The 26,834-nt window shown below is 40.6% G+C and overlaps 1 protein-coding gene across 2 annotated transcripts in view; it reads left to right on the plus strand.

The window, feature by feature from the left end:
• The first annotated feature begins 5,282 nt into the window (after window positions 1–5,282).
• Window positions 5,283–26,834, plus strand: part of LOC139442983 (uncharacterized) — a 57,013-nt gene continuing 35,461 nt past the window's right edge. For both annotated transcript variants that reach the window (XM_071223912.1, XM_071223913.1), the window contains exon 1: window positions 5,283–6,123. In XM_071223912.1, coding sequence (XP_071080013.1) covers window positions 5,871–6,123 — 253 coding nt within the window. In that variant the 5' untranslated portion in view covers window positions 5,283–5,870. The remainder of the gene's footprint in view (window positions 6,124–26,834) is intronic.

Below are 26,834 nucleotides of genomic sequence, written 5' to 3' on the forward strand. Positions count from 1 at the left end.
GGTCTTCTCTAGTCCATTTGCACTAGCTTCTATCACTTCAATTGTTGTCATGGAATCTGTAAAGATAACTGCTTCATGGTCATGTTCATCTCCCCATCTCAGGTTTGCAAAATGGTACCGCCTCCGTGGTCTAGTGGTAGAGTGTCCGCCCGGGGAGAGGAAGATCCGGGGTTCGATCCCCGGGATATGACGGGGCTATGACGGCCTTGGCAGAAGAATCAACTGGTTTACAGTTGTGAAGACCATGCTGAGCAGCTAATCTCTGTATGTCCAACCCACACGGGATGTTTCTGTACAGCAGTCACACATGACATATTCCACACAGTCACACATGACATATTCCACAGTCACACGTGACATATTCCACACAGTCATTAACAATCTCCGTGACTGCATGGTTCTTGGTCTTGGTTTTTCATCTTAAGGAAGTAATTCATATATACCTTTTGTATACGGAGGTGAAGATGCATCTCTGAACACTCAACTTGATGAGGTGACCTTTGAGTTATTAAAACGAGAGGGAATCAGCTCGCTTAGCAGAGGTGCCACTGTACACGACCAACCCACACAACAACACAAGACCTCAGTGAATCAACACTCAGTTTAGTAGAATCTTATATATAATCAGTCAACAATAGAATGTTTACAATCAATCATTACAGACAATTATTAGAGCATGTTGACAATCAGTTGTAGAAGCACATATATGTGAAGAACATTAGATGAACATGATATATAGAATCATTACACAAGATACATACTACATTAGTCACGATACATATTCCAAGGTACACAACGTAATACAACAGTTTACATATGATTGAATATTGTATACCCAACACAGTCTAACTAATACATTACCCAAGTGGGTATTCACACAAGATACATACAGTTCAGCCACAATTCATATTCCAAACGGTAAACAGCGTAATACAGTTAACAGAACTGGCATAAGCTATACACAGAAGTAGTACATGGGAATATCTAAGATATACACTCAGGTATGACATTTTCAGTTCCCAATTAAACTTGCAGGTATTGCCAAGGGTAAAAGAATATAGTTAAGATTTAACATAGTACGATATAGTAACGTTTCTTACCTGAGTGAATAAACACTCAGTTTATTAGAGAGACACAGAATGATCTGTGACTGTCTGTCGTCCGTATTTATACCTATTCTATCTACTACAGATAATCTCATTGACAGATTAAACTGACGATAAAGTTGTTATTACGAAATTTAGTGGCGCTATCTAGACAGAATGATATAATTTAGTTTGACCGAGGCGTTGATGAGAAAGGTGTTTCTGAGTGAAGTTTTGTAAGGATAATAGTTTACAAGTTGCTTGTATGCAACGAATGTATACGTGGTACGGGTGATTAGATAACAGCTGTAGATACAGATACAGATATTAACGTCTTATATCTGTTTGCCTAACTCTACCAGACCATCACCATGAGAGATGCGGGTCCTGTCCGATATGCGTTATCGGTTTGACCCTTGGCAGTCATTAGGATAATGGAACATAGCCGTTAGTTGTAATATTCCCTAATTTCACAATTTCCAATTCTTAATATGTGGCAATTAACGTGATAAAATATTTGTCAAACTTTGTTCCTTTTCCCCATGTTAATAGAGTTGTTGCATAGGCTTCTGTGCAAATTCTCAAAGCTTTAGACTAAACACGACATTTAGACGTAGACATAGACACCTGGCACCACAGTCAATTCTAGATAAGATCAGGGCCTTGAAAAGAAATAACGGTTGATTTATCAGCAACCTGCTTAGTTCTTGAAATAAACTTGATATTCCTACCTGCGTTATATGACGTAACATAAAGAAATCTTTGATCAAAATGGACACCAAGGAATTGGAACACCGACACTATTTCCAATGTTTCGTGCACGCGAGATAGAGTGCTGCCGTAAGGAAGTTTTCGCCTTGTGATCATCTCTACGTTTGATTGGGATATCTTAAATCCCACAATGAAAACCAGGTACTGATGTTTTGGGTGGATTCCAAGATAAACTGAAAATAACCAAACCGTCTCCAAAACGTTCCACCATGTGCAAACTCTCGGCACTAACATTTATTGATCATCATTTTGAATAGAATTGGACTCATAACACTTTCTTGTGGGTACCATTTTCGTGTTTCCTCTAATAAACATGAACATATGTTTCCTCTACTTCCAAGTTGGCGCTATCTGAAAAGCAGTCCTTGTCTCCAAGACTCTATGCATCGACGAAGCATTTACTGTGCTCGTGGGTAGCACCAATGTGGTTAACATATAATCTGTTTAATAGATATATAATATTTGGAATGCAAATATACCCTTGACATGCTAAAATACATGGACGCACACTAGTTACACCAACTAAATACGTCCCAATCTTAAAATTGCCACAGAGGTCACAGACAGGTCAAGGACGGTTTTGTTTGTCATCCGACGTGATCAGCTATCGCCAAAATGGCGGCAACATAATTACATGTAACACATTCGTAAACAACATTCCAAGCATGAACAGCGTGCAGTCGCATGTTGTCGTCTGTCGGAATGCACGTCTGCTAAATTAAGACCAATGTGGTCGAGATCCGCTTAGTTCTCCGCCAAATACCATTCCATCAACATGAGACATGATCCGTCTCTCGTGCATGGAATATGAGCTTTCATTGTGCCGGTAGACTAGACGTAGATGTTGGTTACACACGGTAAGGGCTACTGAGAGGAAACGCTAGGACATAACCGATGTGCATCTCCGCTTGGTTAATATTTCCAAGTCTGCAATTGTTCTTTGTCAGCGTTGGCAAGACATCAATAAGGAACATCGATACTGGATGAAAGAGTTCAGACTTGAAATGCAGTCATGTGTGGAGGAAGAAACACAATAGAAAAAAAATAATTTTCTTTGTATTTATCAGTTGTGTGGCGCTCTTCAGCGTGCACTGGATGCATACCTTGTTATATGACGACGGTCTGTACATAATCGAATCCAGACCAGACGATCCAGTGATTGATATTGTGAACAACGTCGGTGCTATCAACCAAGTCGCCGAACCTGACCACCAGATCGATTTGGTCGTCTCTAACGACCAGCATAGGTTGCTAGGGACCAATTCTAACCCTGAATCCCCTCGGGCAGAATTCATTACTGAATATCAGCCAAGAGGAGTCGTCTGTCTTTAATGTCTTGAGTTCATATTCCTTTTGATAAATACCCGCTCACACATAAATTGTTCGAATGTTTTAGAATGCTTGCCCCCTTCCCCCATTTATCTCACACACAGTACTTAAATGTCAGAAACTAATCTTGCAAAACAGTTTTCATATAACGAAAATGACCCATTCACACAAGTACAGAGTATTAAGAGATGACACGTCACATAATACGCCATACAGCGGCTAAGCCCCAACATAATTCTGCTGTGAAGGTAGGACATTTTTTCATCCCGAGGAATGACAACCGTATTGATCTCACGAGGTGACGGCATTTACATCAACATCCCCGAGAATAGCATCTAATACTCTGACGTTTATCCACAATATTACGACAACACACACACGCACATCGTGGCAATTATCAAATATGATAACTGTCGGGCTCCTATTGTCGTAATATACAATTGCCTCAGTAGCACAGTCAGAAGTACGTTGTTTAAGGCAACATTTAAAAAGTATCCAATTTATTTAAACTATCTTTTATGACTAAGTGTTTTGACAGGAGACACTGCGAATATAAATTTAGGCCGCTTAATCACGAAGCCGGTTAGATAGTGACCTATTGGTACTGCATTCAATCCCGATTCTACCACGAATATGGAATACTCGATTCTGATTGGTCAATGCCATCAAAAGTTTGTAACCAAAATTATCACCTTCATTGAAACAGCATACTTGTCAGCAGCCTCCCTCGGAAGCTAATATTTGTGGAAAAGTATTTTTCTTTCAATAATTTGAAATTTCTACAATGTACTGAAGGTAACAACATGCATAGTTGCGGTAACTGTTAGAATCAGTTTGTTTGACAATACATTCTGGGTAGGCATGACATTACATCTGTGTTGATTCTCATCAGTCTTTAAGTACAGTTATTTTAATAAACATATTGTATCGAATTATGTTCAATGATATACATTGTGTGCGTATTTGCGCCTTTTTTATGATCATCGCGTCGAAATTAGTTTAGTCTTTTTAAATCTCTGTTGACTCCTTCAGGGGAATGTCTAGATTATTCGCCATCATTGCATACGCTCTTCTGACAAGGGGATGATGTTGCGGTATGTGCACGTGTGTTCAATGTTACTGGGGCATATGTAGCATTATGCCACAAAGGACAGTGATCGGCTGCTTGGCGCCACTTTAACCAGTAACCACCCACATCATTTACCCTTCAACCTAAATATTCAAACTCCGATACCCAGTAACCTCCCCCATCTCCCCCCGACCCCTTCAACCTAAATATTCAAACCCCGATACCCAGTAACCTCCCCCATCTCCCCCCGACCCCTTCAACCTAAATATTCAAACCCCGATACCCAGTAACCTCCCCCATCTCCCCCCGACCCCTTCAACCTAAATATTCAAACCCCGATACCCAGTAACCTCCCCCATCTCCCCCCGACCCCTTCAATCTAAATATTCAAACTCTTATACACAGTAACCCCCCCCCCCCCCCCACCCCCACCCCCTCCATCCCCCTCCGACCCCTTCAACCTAGATATTCAAACTCCGATACCCAGTAACTTACCCTATCTTTCACCCATCCCTTCAACCTAAATATCCCAATTATTAAAATTCCAAAGCCACACTGAACCCCTCTGATACAGAACATACTACCACCTGTCGGACGTGGTACTGACAAACCAAGGACCAGAATGGTAGATTCGACCTCACGACCAGCGGATCCTGCTATGAAACATTATCTACTAAAGTGAACTGTAATGTTCTTAAAATTCTTGACATAACAAAATACTCAGTTTGGTGATGCCCCATCCAACAAAATCTTCGTAAAACAAAACCAAGATGTTGGGCGACTGAGACGCAATGACTGGTATTATACACACAATCCCCACATAGACACGAACAAGGAAAACCACACTGCTAATATAATTCCTGGTTCTACATCTCGACCTGCGAAGGTGTATCAATGAAACGGAGAACTCTTGCGAAAGAAAGTCCTATTCAGAGCTACATGTTAGTCCACCGTGGGTGGCGAGAAGCTGGCCGTGAAATAACCGTGGATCGAGTTATTAATTGACAAAGCCGTCCCCCAACCAGCTGTTTCCAACTGCCTCAGTGCAGCAACCGGTACGACAGGGAACAAATCGATGTCGGATTCCTAACTCAATCAGCCTGTCACACCGTCCATGTGCGAACGGGTCGGACAGATGACCAGAATGGTCATTCAGCGTTCACTGCCCATTACCACTCGACCACAGCCTCAACCTGATCGTATCCAGTATCCCTCGAGGAGTATCCGCGACAACATTGTAGTCCTCAGTTGAAGCTGGGGACAGCTGATAGACAGCATAGCCTACTTTCTGTATACACTTATCAGCTTTGTATAAATGTTCAACTTCGTCATCTTCTCTTCACCCCATCCGATTCCAGATCTACCTGTCCAGGATTCGCACCGGCTACCGCCAGATCAATTCGTTGAGGCATCCAAACAGAAATCGCCTAAGTAACGACAGAACGCATGAAGCGACGAAGAGGAAGGTAAGATCGCTACCATCAGCACAGCACACAAAAGGAGCTGGATTCCCTATCGTGTTTGTCTGAGACTGGATCAAGACGTTTTATGTAAAGCGCCAACTCTCCTCGCTTGAAGAGCCATCAATTACAAGCTGTACCCATACTGTGTACGCCATGCAGGTTGTGTACAGCGGCGGGTCGTCGACACCCACCCCCTCCCCAAGGCTGCAGAGGAAAGCTTACCAAGGGGGGTATGGTCGACCGGTGCTCCCGGGGTATATTGTGGGACCCCCGCCCTCTGTTATGCTTCACAGGTCAAAGGAGAAATTAACTGAAGGAGACACTAGTCTTAGGGACTCAATTCCTGCCATGTCGAAGCCAGTTGCAGTTTTCTGTTTAGTGTTGAATGTCTTTATTCCTGGAATGGGTAAGTGACGTTGTTGTTTTTTACTTGTGTAAGGTGCGTTGTTATGTTTCTGTTGACACACTGTCCTGCACACAGCTGTTATTGTGATTGTGTCGACATGTGCCGTGAACGGCAGTATAGTCGTGAGTCACCCATCAAATACGTTGGTATTAGGTGACATATTCAATTAAATTCATATCCGTTGTGATTGCCACTTTGTCGATGTGAGCACTTCTACATAGTGCATCTAATTGATATATGAATGGTATGGTGTGAATAGTCAATAATCTGAAATCAACTTATGTTTAGGAATCTCACTAATGTCTCTGTGTAGCTAAACATGTTGACATGCCTAGAATAATTATCAATATACCTTCTGATCATATGTAATGAATTAGTCAGACATCACATACGACGCAAAAGCTACAACAAGCATAAACAATTGATTCCTCATCAGCTGCTATAGGGACACGAGAGTTGTATGTTGTGAGCGATGTCAACTCTTTCTGCACGTGATTGGGTTTGAGTAAATTATCTGAATTCTTCCCACTAAGAGTTCGAATACGTGTTCCGACCGGTTATTTTGGCGAGTTTGCCACTCCTACTCGTGTTGGTTTCACCAAATGACAGACATCTATGATCCACATCACTTCGGGATTCCCTCCCACACCAAACGAACCCCCTGGTATAATGGTAATACTGTTCAAAGCAGAGTTAACCAACTATAGTGTTCATAACGCCTCTTACGCTATCCCCAGGTAGCGTTAACACTATTTTAACGGTATCTCATATATAATTTGGTTCTATTGAATTTCCAAATATGTCGATGTCGTTTGGATTTGGGTGAATACGTATGACGTCATATATGATACATTGTCCGCTATCAATTATAAACACAAATAAAGTGTCCACAGAAATAGAAAAACACATTCTGATGTAGTGGGCGTGTGGCTATTAAACGGGTAATTGTCATACACCTATATCTGATGTGTATTATACTTGTATTCACGACAACCAGATTGGGGTATCCGATGTTTATTAAACTTGCATTAACGACAGTCGGATGTCATTTCGAAAGCCCTTGTTCGATTCCCCATATGGGTACGATGTGTGAAGGCATTTCTGCTGTCCCCTTCTCGTATATTCCTGAAGATTGCTGAAAGTGGCGTAAATGCCAAAGTTGCTCACTATCTCCCAACACGAGCCAGTCAGGCTCTTTGACTCAGTTGATTGTGTGTCACCTTTGATCGACGGTGTGGGCGACGTATTCATAACATCAACCACATGTTTGTCTGGTCCAGAGACGATGATGTACCGGACACTGACACGTATTACATTTTTTTTACTGCGCTGCTGTTATTCACACATAGCTATCTTTTGTGTTTGTCATTTGTGTGAATGATATGTGTAGCCTTAAATAAAGCGCACAGAGCACTTATGTGAATGCAGCGCTATAAAATGCATATATCAGTGTTATTATTATTATTAATATTTTTATTATTATTATTATTAAATAACATTAGACTACAAGACGAGATACGAATAATGAAAACAGAGATTGTCCCTGGTTAATTCCTGTTGCTAGTCGATGATCCTCAGGCTAAACTGTATTGTGACACTGTGTTGTGACACTGTGTAGTAGCGTTAAGGAGAGCAAAGTTCGGCAAAACGCTTCATCGCCATGACAATTCGTGCTTCGTATATCCGGAAACCTGTTAATCTGATCTGGTGTATTGAAAAGGCGTCATTGTGTACGTTTAACTGACTCATCAGGGTGTTCATGTTCATAATTGATATTAGGACATATTAATTTTATTCCGAGTGTCAAGTCCCACTTCCCGAGCGCCAGTGATACATGTCAGTGAAGTATTGAGAAAATACATGTAAGGAATTGAAAGGCGATCGATAATGTTATTGATTCGGTTTATGCTAGTAACGTATTTATGAAATTATCATAATTGATCGCCGTATGTATTGAGTATTTATCTCACGGAGAGAGAGAGAGAGAGAGAGAGAGAGAGAGAGAGAGAGAGAGAGAGAGAGAGAGAGAGAGAGAGAGAGAGTCGAATACAGATACATACGCATGCACAGAGACACATAAGATACGCACATGGACAGACACACACAGAAACAAGTTACACACACACACACGCACATACACACACAAACATAGATACACGCAGATACATATATTAACCGCCCCATCTCGTAGGATGACCAGACCTCAAGCATGTTGCAATGACTTAGGTTTTTCCTCTTTCAATAATGTCATCTACTCTCCCATAAACAGAATATATTTTTGTTTACTCATATGTAGTAGTCTTACCCTGAAAGAGATTTTAGCTTTGTGATCTGCATTCGCCACAGTTCCTCCCAGTTCGTGGCTGTGTCCCTAACACCTAGTATTCATTCTGAATAATTACCATTTCGTCTGTATCACGTGTACCTTTAAGCAAATATTTAACGTCAGCCCTAGACAGAGGCTGATTCATATAAGCAACAGCTGAACTGCTTGGACGTTAATGTTTTCACATTTAATCGATAAAACAAATGTTCAGTGTGTGAAGGTAATTTGTTATAGCGCTGCTTTCACTTGTGGCACCTCGTTACCTGAATGCAACCTGCGGTCCGGGCAGACTCCTTTTCTTCTTCATCCACCCACTTCGAACTGGGGATGACTCGATATACAGTCAATAATCACCATGACGGTGAGGTGGAAGGGGGTTAAAGATTATTGTACCAACATAGCGACGTGTGTGTTTATATATATAAATGGATGGATATAAGTATAAGTATATATATAAGTGTGTGTGTGTGTGTGTGTGTGTGTGTGTGTGTGTGTGTGTGTGTCCGGGCAAACGCTCTCTCCGCTAGACCGCAGAGATTTCAGGACCAAGGATGAGGTAATATGGACTGTGGAATAGTTTTTCAAGGCATTTATATTGTGGCAAGTTATAGACAAATGCGACATAATTCTTCTGCAGTTTGCTTGCGGGAGGGTCTGTCGCTTTTATTTTCACGTTTTGAGACGACGTTTTCCATTCACCAAGTGAAAGACGAAGGGGCAAAAAGCAGCCTCGAAACAAACAGATGTTGAAATCCATACATCTTGTACAACGTATCTGTATGAAGGAGTAGAAGGAGTTGGGTTTATAAAGCCAACAACAACTCTAGATGACTATACCCCATCATTCCGTCATCCATGGAATCAGTATTGTGGTGGCCTCTGTTCCAATATGCACTTCATCGGAAAAGGTTTTGTCGTATTTATTAAATACAAAGGAAATAAAAACGAACCCATTTATTGTCACATATTTGTATGGCAAACTCACCCCAAGGCAGTCGTTATCATTTACTTTCATAATACTCGAACACAGTCGATATCTTTGTCTCTCCGGGTATGTCCGTATTGATTCCTATAACGGCAAGCTAACTGTTCACTGGAATCACAGTACCTTTGATGATTGCTTCTTCATCGGCATCTTACGAACAATGGTGCCAGGTAAATAATTGACAGGACTGAGTGTTTTTACCAAATGTACGTGAGACTATGACATAGATGGTAGAGAATAACTAATTAGGTCTTTAAGGGTATTCATTATACAGCGAATGACCTGGGTTTACAACTGCAGTTTTCTTAGATCTAGATCCAGCTAGATCTATATTATTTTAGCTCTGTGTGTTTTAACTCTGACCTTGGCCTTCACATAACCCACGGGATCGGTTGCCTAGGCTCGGCCGGGGACATGGTTATCGTATCTCAACTGTGTCGATGGATGATGCAATCACTGGATTGTCTGGCCCAGACTTATTACAGACCGCCGCAGTGCAATGTTGTTGAGTGAGGTGTTAAACATCAACAAACAAACACAGAGAGTCAGATGGATTTAACGCTGTTTGTGTATTTTCAACTTATAACACGGCATGTTAGCTTTTTTTTTTTAGGGGGTGGAAAGACAGAAGTGACACAGGTCGTTGATGTTTACCCCGAAACCTAGGAGTAAAACGGTTTTCGAGTCCACGATCATGGAATCCTGACATTATTTAGTGGTACAACTCGAGATGCAGCTCCTTAGAACATTATAAATGACATGGTGTATATGCCATCATGGCATATGGTCACGCCAACATTCAGTGGTGTGTACTATCTACAGGTTTATTACCACATCCGCTTTTTTCTACTGTACAGAAAAGACTCAGTTTCCGTTGTGATGACACAGGTTTGCTTTTGGTGAACTGGTACAACATCGTTGTCATGTTTTTGTTTCTTTGTTTGCTTAACGCCGCATTCAGCAATACTCCAGCTATCTGGCTTCGGTTTATAAATAATCGAGTCTGGACCAGATGAGCATCGATCCTCGCAATTGGGATACGTTGTCATGTTAGTGAGTTGGCATTGCGACGTCATATAGTGTCAGTGAGTCGGCGTCATCGCGTTCTTACGTTAGTGAGCAGACATTATAGTTACCGTTATAATGTGAGTAGGCAATACACTGTTATTATGTTAGTGAGCAGGAATTATGCCTTTATAGTGTCAGTGAGTAGGCGTTGTGCAGTTATTATGTCAGCGAAATGGCATTACGCCGTTATTATGTTAATGAGCAGGCACTATGCATTGATAGTGTCAGTGAGTAGGTATTGTGCCGTTATAGTGTCAGTGAATAGATGTCACGCCTTTATAGTGTCAGTGAGTAGGTATCACGCCGTTATTGTGTCAGTGAGCAGGTGTCACGCTGTTATAGTGTCGGTAAGTAGGTGTCACGCCTTTATAGTGTCAGTGAGCAGGTGTCACGCCGTTCTAGTGTCAGTGAGCAGGTGTCACGCCATAATAGTGTCCTTGAGCAGGTGTCACGCCGTTATAGTGTCAGTGAGCAGGTGTCACGCCGTTATAGTGTCAGTGAGCAGGTGTCACGCCGTTATAGTGTCAGTGAGTATGTATCACGCCGTTATAGTGTCAGTGAGCAGGTAGCACGCCGTTATAGTGTCAGTGAGCAGGTGTCACGACGTTCTAGTGTCAGTAAGTAGGTATCACGCCGTTATAGTGTCAGTAAGTAGGTATCGCGCCGTTATAGTGTCAGCGAATAGGTATCACGCCGTTATTATGTTGGTGAATAAGCATAACGACGTGATTATGTTTCCCAAAGCCTTACCAAGTTTGGAATCGAACCCGACTCTACAGGACCGTTGAGCTAACTATAAAACATCGTCATTATTTACCACGAAACTGTATAGCATCTACATTATTCCATGAATACTTGTTCTGATTCTATTAGGACTTATAAGCGGTGATGTCATGTCTGCCACGTGTGAATAACAACATTATGTAGGCTGGTCGAAATGTCAATTCAAAACTCGCATGGTACATGTAGATTTATGTGAACAATACTTAATGTCGTAAATACCGTTAGATCAAACAGATTCTACCCCTTCTGTCTGTATACGAACCACGTCCCCCACACGAAACTGACACGTGATATACACTAGTAGACAGAAATCTATTTAAATGTTGTACAGGTGGGTGAGAAATAAGGAAAAGAAGTGATGCCATATGGGATAACAAGATATAATTGGATTTGCCAGTTAAGACACATCAATTTGAGGTATCACTGATACTACTGTATGTTGCAATGCCGTTGTGTTAATATAGCCCATGCGTAGGTTTAGTGAAGAGACGGTTCTCAGTATTTCGGGGCCATTTCCTCGCCTGAAACCTTACATTCGCCTACCCGCAGTAAGTGATGAAGATTATGTGTAATGATGCCATGACTTAATATTGTGCATCAGTTATACGATCTCCATATCATATAAATACTAAGTTGATCTATGAAGACCTATTAGTGGAGGTTCGTTTATTCATGACATATGATTAATCGTGTAAATACATCTACGTCGTTATATGCTTCTCAATGATTGATACGGATTTGATCAGGGTTACAACAATCAAATGTTTTGTACAACTTTCAAAAACAGGTAGCCATGCCGAGGACACATCTAAAAATGATGTATTAGCGACCAAAATTATATCCGATGCAATTCCCTATTTTGACTTATCGATGTTTTCTGGTCAGTGTATTTTTAGGTAAATAATTGACTTGCCTTTGCCCGTGTTTGTTGCGGATGTCACCATTGCAGCATGGTATCTCAGTGGACTAGCACTATATAACCGACATTGTACGGCTACACACGTACACACACACACACGCACGCATGCACGCACTCACGCACACACACACACACACACGCACGCACGCACTCTCTCACACACACGCAGGCTCTCTCTGTGTGTATCTTTCTCTCTTTCTCTCTACATGTACATGTATATGTACACGAAGTTCACGTTGACAAAGGTCATGTTGAATTCTTATTCATATCGGTTATTATGAATAATACATGTTCTTTCCTATTGTTCACTGTAGTAAACGAGAATGATTTTTTTATTATTCATTCTCAAAATTAGCAACACAGATATGAACAAATACACTCAAGATGACATATTTATTAATCAAGTAGTAAAAAAAGACCGTCGTTTGAACCAGTGAATGGAGTTTAGACGCGTCATATTCTTATGTTAAAGCTATCCAGTTCGGGTGTGCTGAATTGAATAAGTCATCGTTGTCTCAAATTTGTTGACATCGGACCCTGAAGATGCTGCTTGTACAAGATTCAACACACAGCATTACAGACATAAATTTGTGACCTAGTGTTGCCTTTGATCTTCATTGAAAAAGCTTCGTGTTGATATTTGTATCTTTGGACTAAGTGAGTAAGAGAGTTAGTGAGTGACTATAATATTCCAGCAATATCACAGCGGGGGACACAAAAAATAGGCTTCAGACATTGTACATATGTGGGGAATCGAACAATGGCTTTTGGAGTGACAAGCAAACGTTCCCAATGCCCTAAGAACGCATGTGCATGTGTCTGTACAATATATATTTATGATATTTATATAATGTGTTTTCGTTCAATTGATTGTTTCATTATATTGTTTTCGCTCTTACAACCCTGCTTGCTGTATGTACTCGAATACGTGTAAGGTTGTAGAGTACCAATAGCATCGCTATGAATTGTGTTTTTATCTACTGCTATAGTTAAATGTCCCTGCAATAGTGTTCTCTACCCACTTGACACCCCATCCATAATCATAAGAAGCCTCCTTGCCATTGTAGATTCCGACTGCTTCATAAACATATGTTGCTGAATCACTATCAAACAGTGATGACACCAGGTGTTCACGAAAAGGTGCCCCGCCGATGGCACCCATCACAAACACATGCAAAGTCATGGTACAAGTCAAAATAGGGAATTGCATCTGACATCATTTCTGTCACTGATGCGTCAAATGTGAAAATATCCTTAGGAGTTTTACTAAGGCCTTAAACCAGCTCAGTTCTTTTGACAAGAGTGCGGTCGGGTAGCCTAGAAGTTAGACCCGGGTTCGATGTGTGAAGCCCATTTCTGGTGTCCCCAGCCGTTATATTGCTGAAATATTGCTAAAAGCGGCGTAAAACCATACACTCACTCACTCACTCACTGTTTTGAGCAAGAGTGATATGGCGCTCTTTGAAATATTCGTAGAAAGTGCATGCTTACACTCTGCATGCATGCTTAGATCTGTTCGAGCGTTGGAGCGTGTCTGTCTTATCCTTGTCGGTATGAATTATTAAAAAAAAGAAACACAATCAGTCGATGACCCCAGCAGGATGTTGATTATCTCCAGCGAAGATGCAACTGATTGTACAAAGACAGTGGAAAGTAAACAGGCACCGGGGCTTTTGCATCCTGTCAATCAAAGTACTCTTTAATCAATACAAGACTAGACACAATATTTGTCACCTCCAAAAGAAGGATCTGTAGTCGTGGTGCCCTAATATGTCACGTGTTCAAGATAACAGATAACCTTTGGCGGATGGAACGTGACGTACAATGTAGCTTTGTGTTTTACTATTAACAATAACTAAAATAACAGAGACAACAATCCGTGAATATCTCTCATGTAAACAGAGTGAATGAGTGAATGGTGTTAAGCGGCGCTTCCAGCAGGTACTATCACGAAGTCTCAGCGTATCCCAATAGATCTTTGCTACCAACCATCTTGTCGTGGCTAGATTATTTCCAAACGCCATAACCACCTCCGTGGTCTAGAGGTAGAGCGTCCGCCCTGAGAGAGGAAGTTGCGGGGTTCGATCTCCTGCAGCGTCATACCAAAAGACGTTAAAAGATGGTACTTGCTATTACCCTGTCTGCCGCTCGGCATTAAGTTGCTAAAACAAGGACTTGACGGCTCGGAGTCCGTATACTGTGTCTGAGTGGGGTATTCATGTTAAACTGCGGCATGGTATCTCAGTGGGCTGGCACTATAAACCAGCATCAGTCCGGACTAGTACAAGCAACCAAGCACACACACGTGCACGCACGTCGCTATATAAGTGCGATTATCTTGGACGCGACGTTAAATCCAATTCCACATCACCTCCAAACGCCATGGTATAACTGAAAGATTGCTTTCTGTTACGTGAAACAACACCCACACTCTCATTCTTTCCGGTATACGAACAATATCAAGGATTAAGTATATCCCTGAATATGTCAATCCCAATTTCTTTAAATCCACATCTCTGTTAAACAATTTGAATTGCTTACTTTTACAAAATGTGTGTGTCTATTTATCCTGCTATAAGGTACAGGAAATATATAGACTCTTCTCCTCTGATTGTACTAACTTTTAATGTACTGTAAGTCTGTGGCCTTCTTAATACTCAAGTATAAAATCGCCAAGATATACGTACATTATCAACTTTAAGCTTCCAATTCATTTCTACTCAACCACAACCCCTTTCTGTCCCCTACAACCCCATCATGTACGTAGATGAAAGTATGTAAGTGGACGATAGTATGTAGATGGCATACTATCATCTACGTAGAAGATACTATCATATACGTAGATGAAAGTATCTTCTACGTAGATGAGAGTATCTTTTACTTAGATGATAGTATTTTCTACGCAGATGATAGTATCTTCTACGTAGATGATAGCATGCCACAAACATCACTTCCAATAAATGTCTTTCACTATGTTGACACCACCCTTTAAAGACGATTGTACGAAAAAGCCTATACCAACCATCCGTAACTTAACAGTTTTGTACGTTTGTCATCATACACAGTATTTCTCGAATTGTACATGTGAAACACAAGCTGAACTGACAAAGATCATTTCTAGTCAATTGGCGTCTTGGACACTACGGTAGTAAGGTTATAACAATTTACGTAAGAATTTATTACATTTTACCGCAAGTAGAGATTATTACAATTTACGTCAATTTTTATTACAATTTACGTCAAATATTATTACAATTTACGTCAAAATTATTACAATTTGCTGCAAGTATTACAATTTACCTTTTTATTACAATTACGTCGTAACACCCCTCCTTCCTGCCCACCCACCCCACTCCCTGCCCTATGAGAGACATCCGAACCGGTCGACCTTACAAGAAATGGTCCAACCTCAGCAGGGCGGCTACTCAAGCCCCGTGTCGATCGGCAAATTAGCGAGCAAGCCAGCAGCATGCCTATAAGAACACAATGACCAGAATCCAAGGCTGGCGACACTGAATTCGGTGCTGTGTTGTTCGTCACATTCGAATATAGATTCACAATCCTTTGTTCTGTAGCTGTGTCTGATATTCCTAAGATGGCCGTTTGACATTTGCTAGGTAATTGACTGGCAGTGAGTTTGCTATGGTCAGTGTGGTAAATGTCAGATAAATAATTCTCTTCAGTTATTGCACCGTGTGTGTATGTGTGTGTGTTTGTTTGATTTATTTGTTTATTTGTCTTTGTCTTGGATCCGGACACCGTACTGGACACATAGTGAGACAAACAAATCCCGACTGTTGCGTATATAGCCATGGTCATGTATACACCCTATGGTTAAAGTACCTCTCTGGACCAGACATACCGCAAGATGCTTATATAGCAATTGTCGGGTACACACACTATGGTTAAAAGACCTCTCCGGACCAGACATACTGCAAGATGCTTGTATAGCCATGGTCATGTATACACCCTATAGTTAAAATACCTCTCTGGACCAGACATACTGCAAGATGCGTATATAGCCATGGTCTTGTATACACCCTATGGTTAAAATACCTCTCTGGACCAGACATACTGCAAGATGCATATAGCCATGTATAAAACCTATGGTTACAAAACCACTCTGGACACGAAATATAACTATTGTCACGTATGCATCCCATGTTTAGAAATACCAACTTCGACCCAGACATTCTACTCCCACATCCTGGAAATAGGGGTACTATATCCCCCAAAGGGGCAGAAAGATGATTTGCTGGGTCATGTCATCTGGTGATACTGTTGTAAAATAGTATCAACATCATCATAGCAGTGATACGTAGTGATAACAGTAATATGGTACTATCATCGGAAAGTTAAGTAGCAACATTGTAGTATCAAAGAAGTAGAAACTGTGGTCTGAGGCGCCGCAATTAGCTGTGCAGGATCCTATGGTCGTGGGTCGAATCCCGGTCGGCCCTGATTATGTTTCTAGGTCAGCACCATACATGTGTTCGTGGGTTTCTCCAAAGTGGTAAACATTTGAGACCTGCATCACTCTGGGCCTTTCTCCCACATGAAGCGGCCACGATAACAGCTTAACAATAAGAAAATGATAAATTAGCAACGAAGCAGTAATATAAAATAAACACAGTAGTAACATAAAATGTAGCAACATAGTAGTAACGAGATTGCACCTGGCAACATTAGATGACAACCGCATAACATGTACAACATACACAACAGTACCATGAACATAACGCACCTTAGAAACATATTAACAACATAATTATCAACAACATATATTGAAATGGTGGCATCATAATTTGTTTCAACCTAGTATAGAATGTCCTATCTCCACTTTTACAAGTTTGGATTAAATAACATTATATTTGGAGTGATATAATTTGCAGTGTTATTTATATAATATAAACTTTACACACAACATGCATTTTTTTACAAAAAACATACAAATACAAATTAATTGAAAAGTTTTTTAAAGCAAAAGTTAATATCCATATTCTCATTTACAGTTAAATGTTATTTTAATGTAAGAATACCGAAGAAGTTCGGACAGTTGTTTTCAGATCCATATTGTTCTATCTCCATTAGTAACTTTAGTTTATTCTGGACCGTACTTATCACCCAAAGGACAGATCCAACACTTCAGCCAGAACAGGGCAATGAATTCATCCAATTTTATTCAGTATTTCATATAACAGATCACAAAATTCACTCCCAATGTTCACATTCTACAGTTGATAAATGATACCCGAATGGTTCTGTCTTCAAATGATTTGAAAGTAAGTGGTCTTATCTCCTGGCCACATGATGTTTCAATTTTTTTAATGGACATAGAACCATTATGAGTTTGCCACTTATGAGTTTATGGACATAGAATCACTGACTTTACTTGTCATCAATAGAGGCTTCATGAAGTTTTCAACAATGTTAGAAAAGAACCAACTTTTGGAGAGAGAATGCAAAACAACCACATCATTTTTGGTCAAATGTGGACGTAGGACCATCTTGTTCCTAGGCGACATGTTTATTTCTGCAACTTTTAGGTAACGCTAACAATTATTTCACAGTGAAATCTGGCTTACTTTTGTTCTGATCAGCAAATATACAGATATTGATTTACCCGACTTTGCAATTTACAGGAAACGAATAATGTGATTTAATGTTGTGTTAGCCAATCGCGAGCTGTACGCACACTGACACCGAGCAGCACCAGGAGGCTCACGTACATGGACAGAGGGTGTTATGTTTGGGGCAGTGAAACACGTCATCCGACTTCCAGTTATCCAGCCCGGAGAACGGAAGCTCGCGTCATACCAAAGGATGTTAAAAGATGGTACCTTTTGTTACCCTGCTGGCGCTCGACACAAAAGAGTGTCTTAGTAGGGTATCCATGCTAAGCTACGGCATGGTATCTCAGTGGGCTAGCATTATCGGCATTAGTTCGGACTGGTACAAGCAGACACAGACACACAGACACAAACACACACACACACACACACACACACACACACACACACACACACACATGTGCATGCACATCGTTATGCAGGTGTATATCCAAAATTCAGAAGAAAATAATGAGAATGACAAGATTTTTTACATACCTCCGACGGTAAGGATCACTTTGACAATAACAATTTCAATTAATGCAAATGTCAGATTATATATTTGAAATATTCATAAGAACCCAAACAAACTCTTTCATCACCTACCGATCAAAATAAAACTTTGAGATGATTCAAAAATTCTTAAATAGAACATGTTCTTTACTTTTTTTAACCTACCGACAAAATCTTTCACCATGAAAATCCGTAAACCAAAAGAATATGCCTGATGCCTGGTCCAAGGGACTGGTCATTTATCATAGAGCGGCGGCGAGATTGGTCTCAGGCTAGTTTCATATGCAGACCTCCCACCCCTTCCCATTTTATGTAACATTTTATCATAACCCCCCATATACTAAACGACCAGCCCCTAAATAATGTTCAAATATATGAAATACTTATTTGAAAAAACAGAAGTGTGACTTTTTTCATGCCTCCTCCCTAATAGTTGTGACAAAATTGGGTGACCACCTCTTTCGCTGACATTTAATCAACATTCAACATGGCCGCCAAAAGTCGTTTGCTTGTTGTGTTACCGACTCTCGATTAGGAAATGACATTTCCAGTAAACGAGGCAGTATCAGTGTCTGTAAGGTGAGCATTGCATTCGTCAGCCTCATTGTTTTCATTGTCATAAAAAAATGCTGAGTCGTGGTATTGGAAAACAAGATATTGCCGCTTGTGTTCAATGTATTCCACACAACTGTATGTCCAGAATCCGGGTCGTATGATATAGGCTTGCATGCGTTTTCATACGGTTGGTATATTACGTTTTACCTACTCAGCACATGTCATGATGACTGTTCCAAGCCAAACTGCGTCTAAAACATTCCCCTCGTGTTTTACAATGCAATTCAAAACAGACTTGTTTATGTGGACAAATATTTTACATAAACCATTTCAGTTGAAGTCCCAAACGGTTTTTAAAAATAAATTTACATAACTATTTGTGTTGAAACAGGCACGGTGATATGTATCTTCACATTACGTTTGTTACGACATTCACAGATATCGTCACAATCTCATGATGAGGTTCTGTTATAATTTCAAACGTGAGGTAATGATGAGAACAAGTCTCTCTCTCTCTCTCTCTCTCTCTCTCTCTCTCTCTCTCTCTCTCTCTCTCTCTCTCTCTCTCTCTCGCAGAGTAATGACTGCTGGGAGTACTGTAGATGTCGGAGACGCTGACGCAGCAGGGTCACTGGTAGCACTGGTTGACTAGACACTAGGCTAGCTGTTGGGGTCGCAACCTGACCATCAGGCACATCAGGCGGTAACGTGAGATCAGTTCCACATTAAACCTTTCACTGCCACTGAACAAGTTGCAAACATCAATGAGTGAGTCAGTGTTTGTTCGCCGCAGTTCGTTATGTGTAATTTTCCCGCTATCTCGAGTCTGCGCCAGGCAAACCAGTGGTTGATAGCATGAACAACGACCCGTGTTCTTAAGGCACGATGACACCCAGTTACGGACGCCCTAGTACAAGGTAACACCCTCTCTAAGTACCATGTGCCAAACCTGTACATGGGTAGCCCAGTCGCTCTGCACAGACTGCTTCCCTCAGATGTGCCAGAATTCTATGGTCGTGGGTCCGAATACAAGATGCGCCCTGTTATGATCCTTCTTTGTCAGCACCATTCCCGTAGACTTCGCTAATGTGGTAAACGTATAAGACCCACATTACTTCTTTCCACAATAATCATTACACCCAACTCACTCCCCACTCATTCAGGTATTAACCATGACGAATCATGATTACACAATTTAAAGTATTATGCGTTCTCGGCTGTGTCACTTTTATTGATGTTAATTCCATCACAACTTTATCTAAGGTACAAAAATGAAATCTGCAGAACGACGATACTACTACTACTACTACTACTACTACTACTACTACTACTGCTAATAATAATAATAATAATTACCGTCCATCCTTGGTAAGACCCGGAATATGTAGAGGGCGTCATGGAAAATGATAAATACAAAATCCTTTGGAATAGGCCCGTATACAGCCTCAGACATATCCAGGCCAACAAACCTGATCTTGTCCTTATATCATTGAAGTTTCTGTCCCTTTTGACAGTAATTTAATTGACGAGATTGTGGAAAAAACATGGCAAATATGCGGACCTCGCTTTCGAAATGACACGCTTGCATCCCGGGTTTGCTACCAGGAATACAGCCCTTCTGACAATCTGGGTAATGCAAAAGGCTGCAGTGTTGGGGAGTCTTCACATTCTCCGAAAAGTTCTGGGTAGGTTTGACTAGGCAGCACTTCCTGGGAGAAGTCTCATTCCCTGTCTGGGCTGCGTGTAGAGGGGGCAAGGGCCCTGAGCTGATGATGGGCCTAACCAGCACGACTGTGCCAGGATCACCCAAACCCTCTTTGCTCAATTTATATTTTAATCTGTAAATTATAATGATAATAATAGTAATGATGATGATGATGATGATGATGACAACAACCACAGCAACAACAACAGCAACAACAACAACAACAGGTCACTTCAAAAACCACACAACAGTAATGCTCAAAGCACATGACATTCTATACCGCGGCCTCATTGTGCGCTTAATTTACATTCCTATCCTCCAGGGAGTGTCTATCCCAGTGTAAGGACATACATGTTACAGGTTCTGCATGACAATCACTCTTGTAACCATGAACATTCATAACAAGGGAAGTGGGATTGCACCAAGTGAATCGTTTTAGTATTCATCATATTTCATTAAAGTCAACTTCACACACTGACACTGAGTGGTGTATAGCAGTGCATCTGCATATGTATTGTATGTAATATAAGTTTATTTCCGTTGACATGCAATGGTTGAACGGTACTAGAGAAATCGATATTGTTACTCACGTGTACCTGCCTGAAGAATGAATCATATTTGTTTCTTTGTTTGTATCCAACGCCACACTAGCAATATTCCACCGCGCTAGCATTATTCCAGCTTTATGACGTCGGTCTGTAAAATAATCGAGTCTGGACCAGACAATCAAGTGATTGAGATCATGAGTATCGATCCACGCAATTGAGATAGATAACATGCATCAACCAAGTCAGCGAGCCTGACCAACCGATCCCGTTAGTCGCATATTACGACAAGAATAGTCGCCTTTTACGACAAGTATGGGTTGCTGAAGATCTATTCTCTATCCGAATCTTCACGGGTCCAAGAATGAATGAACCAAATTGAATACTGTTTTTCATGAATGATCCACACATACAGGTAGTTGCATGAGAGGTTAAAACCTTTTCTTGTTAACTCGAAATCCTTTGAATCATCGACAACATATCGAGTTATCCGAATTTCGAGAAAAGGTGAGTACCGAAAATGGATCATAGTGCCGAAAATAATTTTAACAGTGCACTCATGTCATATTCAGCAACTCCTGCTTGTCGTAAGAGGCGACTTACGGGATCGGATTGTCAGGCTCGGTGCCTTGGTTGAAGTATGTCATCGTACCCCAATGCGTAGATCGATGCTCATGATGCGGTTCAGACGCGATTGTTTACAGACCACCTTCATATAGCCAAAAACAACAACAACACAATTCCATGATAAGGAGGTTTCAGTGTCTCGTAACTATGCCAAATGATACCCCAGCGAGTGCTCAAGTGAATGGGTGACGCGTTAGTAATATTGCAGCAACTGACACCCAGAATTAGAACCTTCCTGGGAATCGAAGCATGGCGTGGGAGTGAAGACATCTCCTTGAATCCCCTGAAACCCCATCACTAGTAAGTCAGACAACGTTCATCTATCATTAGTTCTTCGGGATTATGTTCACTGAAATATACACGGTCAGTTACACGCTAGTGAGAGAGTATAGTTGCACGCAATATTCCAGCCATATTACGGGGGATGCCGAGTGTGAACTTCACTATTGTTTGGTTTAATTCCTTCGCAAGATATATTTTTCTAATTAATGTTTTTAAACAAACCGAAACGTTAATGAGAATTAAAGTCATCAGTGAAATTTAATATGATCACATCGAAAAATTGAAAGAAACTATATTGTCAAAATGACAAAAGAATCGACATTAATAACATGCTAAAAGTCATTTTCTTGCCAAAGTGGCACATTTTCAAATTTAAGAATCCAATTGAATACCATGAACTCATTTATTTAAATAAAAGCGACAAAAAATCCTTTCCATAGTCAAAAGAAATCTCAATTGTACGTTTCCGACTATAGCATGAGTTTATGACTCATTATCAAATCGTGATTATACCATGTGTTCGCGAAAAGGCGAAAGTATCCTCTCCCCAGTGGCAAGTCAATTGTTCACCTTAAAAAACACGGGTACCTGTCAAAAAAGAGAATTCCACCAGACATCATTGTGGTCACGGGTGCATCAAATTTAGAAATTTAATCCGAACTGATGTTAAAGTTCATAGCCATGTTGTCTCGTTCCTAGAATGCAAAAGTATTGAACCTGTGAACCCGTGAACACGTGAAGATCCGGGTTAGAATTCATCTTCAGCGACTAACGGGATCGGGTTGTCAGGCTCGCTGACTTGGTTGATGCATGTCATCGTATCCCATTTGTGTGGGTCGATTTCCTGATGTTAATCACTACATTGTCTGGTCCAGACTCCATGATTTACAGACCGCTGTTATTTAGCCGGAATATTGCTGTGTGTGGCATTAAACAACAAACCAACAAGGCAAAAGTATTGATATCATTGTTTATCATATAATGGGTAGGTTTTTCTTCAGGATAAAGCCAACGGATAAAAACGATATCCGTTGTGGTCATATACGGATAGAGGTGCAAATAGAGATGTCAAGTAGGGACTACTTTCACTGTTTACAAACAAACATGGCGTCGCCCTCGTCATTCGGCGATCGAGTCAGAATTAACCATCGGGAATCTGGAGAAACTACTGGGATAATTGCTATCATTATCAAAAGAACAGTCTAATATACTGAAAATCAGTGTCTGACTGTGACGTAGCGAAAGCATTTTACAAGTTTGGGCAACTTTGGAGACATAAACTGCGAAACAATTTTGCGAGGGCACTAGTCCTAGCCAAGCGGGTTAAGTAGCCATGTCTGTGCTTGTAGACTTCTGCGGCTTGGAACCTTTTCCACAAATTTTAAAAGTTGGATTTGGCCGAAATATGTTTGAATTGTAACCTTGTTTCGTTTTGTCGCTGTGTGTACATCTGACTGCACTCCGTAACGTTATGACAGGACACGACTATGGTCAACAACGTCTGACTGCGTGCATGTGGCCGTGACGTCTCATAGACTAGGGTTAGAGTAGCTTCCCTTTGACAAAGGGCAGTTACTCTAGCGGACAGACCGATGGGTTGCCGCGAAAGGTAAGTAAAACAATTCGTGTAGGTAATTGTTGGTTTCCGTACATGTTGTTTAGCCACTGTATAAGAAACTTGTTTCAGTTGAAACTATATTGGCTACTGTCACTGTCCGACTGACACATCAATTACCCTGTGACGTAATATATATATTGATGCGCACATTCCAGGAAAACTTGCAATGTTTCGGTAATGTTTGTGAGAGAAGGAAAGTGATTTTCAAGCACAGAATTGAAGAATGACATTATATTATAAAGGGGTTATCACGTTCGTGTGTTTTGGGATGGTAAATATCCTGTATTAGGAATAAACAATATGTATTTAGCTCGCCAAGGCTCGCTAAATACAATGTTTATTCCTAATACAGGATATTTACCATCCCCAAACCTCTATGGATTTGATAGAAACATGACATTAACATACACGTTGTGCATTGTGCGTTGTGTTGAGCGGCATCGTGTCTGGGTTTTAATGTATAATAAATCTGACTTTTCTTTCTAGCCTTATTCATATTACACAACAGTAGCATGAAGATCAATACTAATGCTGTGTACAAGTTTACTTTTATCTCACGTGTTTCCATTTACCATTCAGACCATATCTCATTTCTTTTTCACGTTGTATCCTATAATATATTGAGGGACGAGCCATTAGAGTGCCACTGGATTCTATTTGCGAATATTATCATTTCCCCAGGAGATTCCTTCTGTATGTTATTTCAACTGATGGCATTGTCATTTCTGCAAAACTACAAAAAAGTAATATTCTATATAGTCAGAAACTTGGAATTGTGATATGAATAATTTAGAGTTTATGTTAAATCAATTTTTCAAATAATGTTTTCCATTAACTTCTTTGATAGGCATTTAGAAGCTGGAGTACTATGTAAGGATATTTTTTTTGATGAACAACTTCTTTATTGCAATTAAGAGTGACGTTTCGGTGTAGGTTCTAACACCGTTACCTCTCCGGTCTAGGGCTTAAAAACTTATAAGTAGATTATATCCGACGTGGAGATGCAACGTGTGTGTCACTATACGAAAGAACAACATCAAAAGGAATATTAAATAATATTCCTTAACTCATCCAAGATGTACTCTCTTCCCGAGGCCTTTTTAAGGGACATATTACCACAATAATATTTTAGTGCCTTAATTACAGAAATAGGTACACAGCCATCTCTCGGGCTACTCCGTCACCAAATAGTCGGAGATCACGCACCGCCGTAGGCAACCTGCTATCGCAGACACCCATCGATATAATGAATGGTTTAGTAATACCGTAATGGCGGTGAATACAGTCATTAAGAGAACATATGTTGCTGTATCTGACTGTATATGACGTCTCATGTGACGTACACAAGATCGAAAAGGTTATCAAGGGGATTGTTAGACAAAAACATGTTGCCTTTGTTATGTGTGGTGTATATAATCTTAATGTTAAGGTTTTGAAAGGATAATGACCCAGTCTGAAATATACACCCTTTGTTATATGTGACGTAAATAATCCTAATATGATTGTGATGAAAGGATAATGACTGAATAGACATCCTTTGTTTTTCTTGATTTCTATGATCCTGATGGGAAGGTGGTGAATGGATGCCTGCAACACACATCCTTGTTGGGAATGATTCATATCTGAAGAAAGACCAAACAAGGATGCATTTTTTCACGAATACATGCTTTCTTAGACATTTGTGTAGTCCTGTATATGATCTCTGATTTTCAGTGATATTTCATATAATTTTCACTGTTTCGGCAGATAATCGAGACTGGTTAATCTTTAGCGTTGACATTTGAGATTTATGTGTACTATGAATAGTCTTAATGTTCTTGTGGCGAAAGGATCATGAAAGGCCATACATACCATCTTAAAGACTAAGATATTCATGTTCCTTTACTTTGGCTCCTGTGTTTGATTGAGGGATCAAACTGTTCAGTAGCTCTGTAGGTAGCAAGGTTCCTTGGCTCCGGCCCAATCTGACTTTTCTATTAAAAATTCATATCTGTTGAAATCAGGCAAATAGACTATCTCTTCAAATCAAACACATGCCGTATCTGTTGAAATGAAGCACATGCCTTGCCTCTTGACATAAAACACATGCTCTATCGGAAATTAAGTACACCCCCTAACTGTTGAAATCAAACACATGTCCTATCTGTTTAAATCAAATACATGCTCTATCTGTTTAAATTAAATACATGCCCCATCGGAAATCATGTACATGCCCTATTTGTTGAAATCAAACACATGCCACATGAGTTGAAAACAAGGACAAGCCATATCGGTTGAAATCAAGCGCATGCCCTTTTTGTTGAAATCCAGCAGATGCCCTATCGAAAATCAAACACATGCCATATCGTTTGACATCAAGTACATGCCATATCAGAAATCAAGTATATGTACATGCCCCATCGGAAATCAAACGCATGCCATGTCGTTTTAAATCCAGCACATGACCTAATTGTTGAAATTGAGCACATGACCTGTAGGTTGTATCAAGCATGCTTACCTATGCGTTACTTACACCTTGACTTATACTGTTTGAGCGATGTATACATTAATGTGATTGACCTTTTCAAGGACAAACACGTATCCACATACAGTTGTTTAATAATCACGAGTTAACATTGACAGAAAGGTTGTCCTGTGTTGATCGAATGTGTTACTTGCAGAAGCACATTAACATACAAGTAACATGCGAACACGGCATGCTAAACTTGTATTCACACAAAGAACATTCTTTTTACGCTTAGCCCCAGGTAGCCTCATCAGGGGTCTGTGTTAAACGAGAAGCACCTTCAGGGGGCTGTGTTAAACGAGAAGCTCCATCAGGGGGCTGTATTAAACGAGAAGCTCCTTCAGGGGGCTGTGTTAAACGAGAAGCTCCATCAGGGGGCTGTGTTAAACGAGAAGCTCCTTCAGGGGGCTGTGTTAAACGAGAAGCTCCACCAGGGGGCTGTGTTAAACGAGAAGCTCCATCAAGGGGCTGTGTTAAACGAGAAGCTCCTTCAGGGGGCTGTGTTAAACGAGAAGCTCCATCAGGGGGCTGTGTTAAACGAAAAGCACAATCAGGGGGCTGTGTTAAACGAGAAGCACCATCGGGGGGCTGTGTTAAACGAGAAGCACCATCAGGGGGCTGTGTCAAACGAGCAGCTCCATCAGGGGGCTGTGTTAAACGAGCAGCTCCA

This window comes from Haliotis cracherodii, unplaced genomic scaffold (genome assembly GCF_022045235.1).
Source record: "Haliotis cracherodii isolate W230 unplaced genomic scaffold, xgHalCrac1.p SCAF_5, whole genome shotgun sequence".
NCBI classification, from domain to species: Eukaryota; Metazoa; Mollusca; class Gastropoda; order Lepetellida; family Haliotidae; genus Haliotis; species Haliotis cracherodii.